This window comes from Brassica napus, chromosome C4 (genome assembly GCF_020379485.1).
Source record: "Brassica napus cultivar Da-Ae chromosome C4, Da-Ae, whole genome shotgun sequence".
Classification (NCBI taxonomy): domain Eukaryota; kingdom Viridiplantae; phylum Streptophyta; class Magnoliopsida; order Brassicales; family Brassicaceae; genus Brassica; species Brassica napus.
Genome location: NC_063447.1, coordinates 20,422,728 through 20,428,824, shown reverse-complemented (window position 1 = coordinate 20,428,824; position 6,097 = coordinate 20,422,728). Strand labels below are relative to the sequence as shown.

Here is a 6,097-nt window from a genome sequence, read left to right as displayed (position 1 = left end):
TAATCATCATTCCATTAGCTAAAAAGTGTGTAAGATTTAGAATTCAACATGTGATAAGAAGTCTGTCAACCAAACTCTTAAAAAGGGACCATAACACACATACAAAAAAATCAAAAAAAAAATAAATAAATAAATAAATTAAGCATTCAAATGCAACACTATATAACCAAAAACATGTGAAAATATATCAAAATATCATTAGAAGTTTTCAGATTACAAGTCTGACATATTTTTAGTTATCAGAATGATGGTGATGTAATAACATAACACATAATTGTTCAATGGTGTTATCATGTGAATCATATACTTTGTGTAGTTTTTAATACATTATTTTGGTCTATATGTGTAACCATGTAGTGATGTATCGTTCGTGTGGCTAGCAATCTTTTTTTCTATTTATTTTGCTATATACTTTGTATATATATGCATCAAACATTTTTATATTCCAAAAATAAAAGAGTGAAATTACATTTAATTTTCATAAATAAAAATAAAATTGTGTATGAAATATGTTTTAGTCTTTACAAACCCAAGAAATTATATTACTTTTAGTTTTCATAAACTATAGTTAAAATATAAATTGAACATGTTTGGATTTTATAAAATTAAACCAAAAATTCATTCTAATTTTTTTCCACACATAAAAAATAGGGAATTTGCACTACATAACCTAAAAAGTAATGTTAATTAGGTATATGAAAATCTACGGTACAACCTTCAAAATTCCCAAATATATCCCTACAAAATAAGTGATGGATTAAAAAATAACAAAAATGTTTCTTGGTTTTTGCCAGAAAAACTTTACGAGTTCTTACTTCCTTCTTTAAATTCATTTTCAATTGACAGACATTATCTTACTCTTGCACAGTCTGAACAGTACGAGAAGAGTAAAAAATCTTAATTGTCTTCAAGAACCTGCAGTTTCTTCCATCTTTTTCAAATGGATCCACTTCCCTAAGAGAGACGCCTCCATGGATCTCCTCCGCAACTTCCGTTCGTTTGCTCAGCCCTCTTCTCCTTGAATCAATTACTCTTTTTCATGGTGGCGGTGCTCTCTTCTCCTCAATCGTGTCTCCGTCCTCCGACGCGTTTCCGTCCTCTTTCCGTTCCACCGACGCTTTCGTTTCCTCTTGTGCCGCTTGAATCTCTCACCGCTTGAACTGCCAGAACCACCAGATCTTCCCAACGTACTCACCAATCTCATGTTTCGTGTACTTTCCGACATTTCCGACACATCCTTCAACCTGTTTCATAAACAGCTTTCTGAAAAAATCAATATCGGAAATTCCCTTTTCCGACTCCGACTCCGTGACCAGGGATCGTGTTGTTCTCTTTGTGACCAGTGACCACTGATGGCCCAAGCTTTTTCTTTAAAGATTTGTATCCTGCAGTATCTTGATATCTGACATACAATCTTTTATTAGTTTTCTTATTATTTTGTTTTGAACATCTATCATTAGAAACGTAAGGATTGATTTGTAATTTTAGCCCATTTCTCTTACCACTTGTGCAAATATTTTTAAATTTTGCACAGATACCTAATTACCGATATCATTTTGTATATACACCCAAATGACTCTAAAAAATAATATGCATCACCAGAATGAAATTTCCACCTAAAAGTTATATGTTTAAAAAATCAAGTTATGGGAGGGGGCGGGGGTCGAACCTGATCAATTGTATTTTAGACTAAAAGATCATGAAAAAGATAAATAAATTGATTGCAAACAAAGAAAAGTCAGATTGACCAAAATTTATATAGCTACATATAGTTATGAATTATTTGTAAAATGATAGACTCTCTCTCTACAAACATGATGAGAAGATTCATAAGCTGATAATCTCTGTGAGTAGAAAATTTAGGGTAAATAAATTTCTGAAGAACACATGTCATCTTGTGTTTATTTTTAGTTGAGAATCTAATGGAATTAAAAAAAAGGAAAGGAAATGAAAAGATAAGCATTCAGAAAGCAGACCAAAGTTAGATGGGCAACATAAGGAAAGAAACCAAATCTGTTGGTTTAGTTTGGTTAAATTCAAAAAAAAAAGAGAGGAAAATTAAAAACGAGGGACGTGTGAAGAAGCAAAGGCTAAGAAGTTGCCAGCTTGCTGTCTCTTCTTCGACATTTTAATTTATATAAGATTTAAATAAGTTTTTGGTGGTATTCGTTGGTTAAGGCTAAGCTATTCAATTCTCCTCTTTGGAAACTGTTGTAATGACTGACCCCCTCCTTCATGACCATTTGCTTTCTTTCTTTATTTTTTCTTTTTATAAGAAAATATATATTTTGGAGGGGGGTGATATCGTGAATTAAACATTGCCGTCTCTTCCTAATTCCTAATAATCCTCTTTAGAGCTTCCTCTTCTCTCTGCAACAAAGCGGTAGGTTTCTCTTCTCTTCCTCTTCCTCTTCCTCAAGCTTTGTTCTTTTTCTGTCTCATCCCAAGATTAGTTAGATCGATTATGTTTTCTAGCTCTTGTGTATCTGTTTGTTTTCTTTTTGGGTTTTGATTTTGATGTTTCTGGGTTTTGTTGTTTATTTTCCAAGCAGGATCGTAATCGGTTTCATCCATTGTAGCTCTATATTTTGAAGGGACAAATCATTTGGAATTGAGCAGAATCTCTGGTGCGGTGAAACCGATTGCTCTAAAGTTGGGTCCTTTAGATGGGTTTTAAGGTCCTGGTGATGCCATCTGAATAGATCTCTAATCTACTTTGTTTGTTTGGATATAAAGCTCTCTCCTTTCGTTTATTTGATGATATTATGATCTTATGATTCTGTCTTGTGTATTGTTTATCTGACCATGCTTTATCTTCAAGCTGTGGTCTTTATTTTCTTTTCCTTTTCCTTTGCCTTTACCTTGCTGTTTGCTTCATCTTGGGACTTGGTGATACTTAACTTCTTTGGTTGCTGATTTGTCAACCTCTGTAGGTGTAATCAAATTGATAGTTAATTCAGCTTTTGTGAAGGCAAAGTTTATGTTTTTTTTTCTGTGTTAATATGCATCTGCTTCTTAGTGTTTCATCTTGTTAAGAACTCATGTGCCATATGTTTGTTCCTAAACCATTACCTTTTTACTTCGCCAACTAATCTACGAGTGTGTTTATGAGTTTCTTTTCACAATTTAACATTTTCTATGACAATAACATTTGTGTCACTGAATGATTTACTACTGTCTTTTGCAGTCTCCCCATTAGGCACATTGTTGAGGAACAAAGAAAGTGTCGTGAGTCCTCTTCTCCCAAGTGTAACTGTGGTTAAAGTTTAGCCGAGATGCAGGGAGAGAGGGCCAGTCTCGGCTATTTATCAGAGTCCTTGAACTTTGAGCATGGTTCTTCCTCAAGTAATGGTGTGATAGACCACTGGGAGAATATTCACGGTCTTGGTGATAACGACTTGCAGGACTACATGATTGCAAATTCCGAATACCCCGAGCAACATAGGTTTAGCCTCGGCGAGGTGGCTAGCTCTAGTGGCACGAAGAATGAAGCTTCCAGTCACAATGAGCAACGAAGAAATGAAATAATTGATTTAGACTCAGATTCTGAACAACCTTCTGGCGACATTCAGCCTGTTCCGAATGTCAACCTGAACGCAGAATATATTGAACTCGACGAGGATGATAATCTGGTTAGTGAAGCTAACGGATCAGGGACCAGGGTTTCACAACCTGGCAGACCTTTCGAAGAGACTAGTGTTAGAATAGGTTCTTCTGTTGATGGGCGTCGTGCTTCCTGCAAGAGAAAGGCTATTGAAGGCAGCAGTAGTGGTCAGTCTTCTTTTGGTGGTTATGGCGATTTCCATCAAGGAGAAAGTAGCAGTTCGTGGACCCCAGCTTCTACCGAGTATAGGCCAGGAAATGGTCTAAACATATCTGGCCCTCGAGGACAGGTCTCTGCTACTGCTTCAAATTTTCTTGGTAATCCCTCAGAACAGCAAGAAACTGTAAACCCAGCTGCCTTTTCTGCGGGAACTGTTGTCAGGCGACCTGTCCCTCCATCGCATTCGCAGTCTAGCTTATCAAGACTTGTACCATCAGATCAACAACACCTGTTGGAGTTAAGACATGGACAATCTTCAGGAAATGTCTTCTCCCGGAACCCAAATCCTCCTGCTATGAGCGTACCGCCTGTTTCGAGGAATATGATACCACCGTTTCAGTGGACTGAGAGCTCACTAGCGGGTGAATCATCCAACTCTACCACTGAGAGAAATAATCTTCATCTAGACGAAACCAGGTCAAGAAGCATAGCAGCAGTGAGTGTTCTAGAGAATCCCTTGCTTAATCCAGCTCCTGACCTCAGGAGTGCATCCGGAAGTCAGAGTAGCAGAAATGCTAACCTGAGTATTGCATCATCAGTATCTGGGACAGGCTCAAGCACAGGTGTTCAAGCAGCATCTTCTAATCTAGGGTGGACGCCTTACCAGAATTTACCACATCACCAAAGAAGAAGATCGGAACTTGCCCGTAGGTCATTGATTTCTTCCCTTTCTGCAGATGCTAGATCTGGTGAACATCATCATCCACCACTTCGTTCGTTGGCTCCTCCTGCTCCTCCGGATGGGCTTGTGCTTCAGCCTGGTGGTGGTGATAGTAGCCAGATGCATAATCGGGCATACTCGAGAGCAGGTCTGTGGCTTGATAGACAAGTGGATAGTTTGGTCGGGGCTCCTCAATCTTTAAGGGCATTGGCAGCTACAAGCAGAGGAAGAAACAGACTTATGGTATCCCAGGTCAGTTCATACAAGTTGTATTGTCATGAAGCGGTTAACAGAACTGACATTGAGCTTCTCTTTGCAACAGATGCAGAATATCTTGGATGTCATGCGTAGGGATCCGAATCATAACTTGTGGCTTGAGGTTATAAACATTTGAGATTGCAAAGTTAATCTAAAATTAAAATTGGACTTTGTCTTTTCTCTGTCTCTGTTGAACTTGACTTAAATAATGTGAATTGCTTGATTGTGCAGGACGTTATGCTTTTAAATCAGTCAGGGATATTTGATGGGGCTGCTGGTATGCATGACCGATATAGAGACATGCGGCTTGATGTAGACAACATGTCATATGAGGTAAAAGCCCTAACAAACCATACAATCTTTTTCGTTAAAACCTCACTCGCTCCTTTTGGTTCATAAACCTTAGGAACTGTTGGCACTAGAAGAGCGGATTGGAGATGTTTGTACGGGTGTAAACGAAGAAACCATATCAAACCGGTTGAAGAAGAGTAAATACAAAAGCAGCACAAAATCTCCACAAGATGCAGAGCCATGCTGTATTTGTCAGGTACGAGTTGCTGCGCAATCATAATAATAACAAGAAAGGTCATATTATTTTTATTCGTGTTGAGTATGAATGGTGAAACTTGGTGGGTGTAGGAGGAGTACTCTGAGGGAGAAGACATGGGGACGTTAGAATGTGGGCATGAGTTCCATGGCCAATGCATAAAAGAATGGCTGAAACAGAAGAATCTCTGCCCAATTTGCAAGACGACAGGCTTGAACACAGCCAAGAAGCGTAAATTAGGATGATTGAGAGCTTTATTTTTTCTTCTCTTTTTTTTGTATTTGTTTTTTTTTTACAATTCAGCTGATGAACAAAAAAAAATGAAAGAAACAAAGAAGACACCCTCAAGCTCCCACCATTGCAGAGCCTCTCACTGGAAATGCCTCCACAGGCAAGTTGGTCCCTTTTGTTTGTTCTAGTATTTTCTTGCGTATGCATTATATGATCTGGCTGGTACAAAGGTTTGTGATTGAAGGTAGAGAGAGAGGGTGACAGACAAATGTTGGGACAATGTAATTGTTTTCCGTTTCTGAATTGGTATGGATAATTTAATTTACTCATTTGTCAGTTAATATTTTATGAAACTATTGAAAGTAGCAGAAAGTTGCGTCAGCAAAGTTTAGAGTACCTTTGGATTATGATAATATTGAAAGCCCATGGTCTCTTGTCATAGTGGCTCTCTCTTTTTATTTCAAACTATAACAAGTTCAAAATATAAGACCTTTTTACAGGAAATAAAAGAGAAGAAATACAAAGCTATTATCCAGAAACAGAGAAATGGTAATCAGTGAGAAGAAGACCAAAAGCG

The 6,097-nt window shown here is 37.6% G+C and overlaps 1 protein-coding gene across 4 annotated transcripts; it reads left to right on the top strand.

The window, feature by feature from the left end:
- Positions 1-2,130: 2,130 nt before the first annotated feature.
- LOC106396391 (probable E3 ubiquitin-protein ligase RHG1A) lies at positions 2,131-5,876 on the top strand. Of its 4 annotated transcripts, none has more exons than XM_013836767.3 (7): positions 2,134-2,383; positions 2,553-2,627; positions 3,188-4,736; positions 4,807-4,863; positions 4,974-5,075; positions 5,149-5,289; positions 5,382-5,876. In XM_013836767.3, the coding sequence occupies exons 3-7, from the start codon at positions 3,276-3,278 to the stop codon at positions 5,532-5,534; spliced, it is 1,914 nt and encodes a 637-aa protein (XP_013692221.2). In that variant the 5' UTR covers positions 2,134-2,383; positions 2,553-2,627; positions 3,188-3,275; the 3' UTR covers positions 5,535-5,876. The 4 variants fall into 4 exon arrangements, 3 of the variants coding, with proteins under 3 accessions (XP_013692221.2, XP_013692220.2, XP_013692223.2); XM_013836766.3 differs by having other exon boundaries at positions 2,135-2,383; positions 2,553-2,678; XR_007322218.1 differs by lacking the exon at positions 5,382-5,876 and having other exon boundaries at positions 2,131-2,383; positions 2,553-2,678; positions 4,807-4,887; positions 5,149-5,257.
- The last annotated feature ends 221 nt before the right edge of the window (positions 5,877-6,097 follow it).

Bases quoted from the DNA above. Each gene is read 5' to 3' on its own strand.
- LOC106396391 (XM_013836767.3), top strand. From the start codon at position 3,276: ATGCAGGGAGAGAGGGCCAGTCTCGGCTATTTATCAGAGTCCTTGAAC. The intron at 4,737-4,806 runs GTCAGTTCATAC...TCTTTGCAACAG, and splicing joins ACAGACTTATGGTATCCCAG to ATGCAGAATATCTTGGATGT. The intron at 5,290-5,381 runs GTACGAGTTGCT...TGGTGGGTGTAG, and splicing joins AGCCATGCTGTATTTGTCAG to GAGGAGTACTCTGAGGGAGA.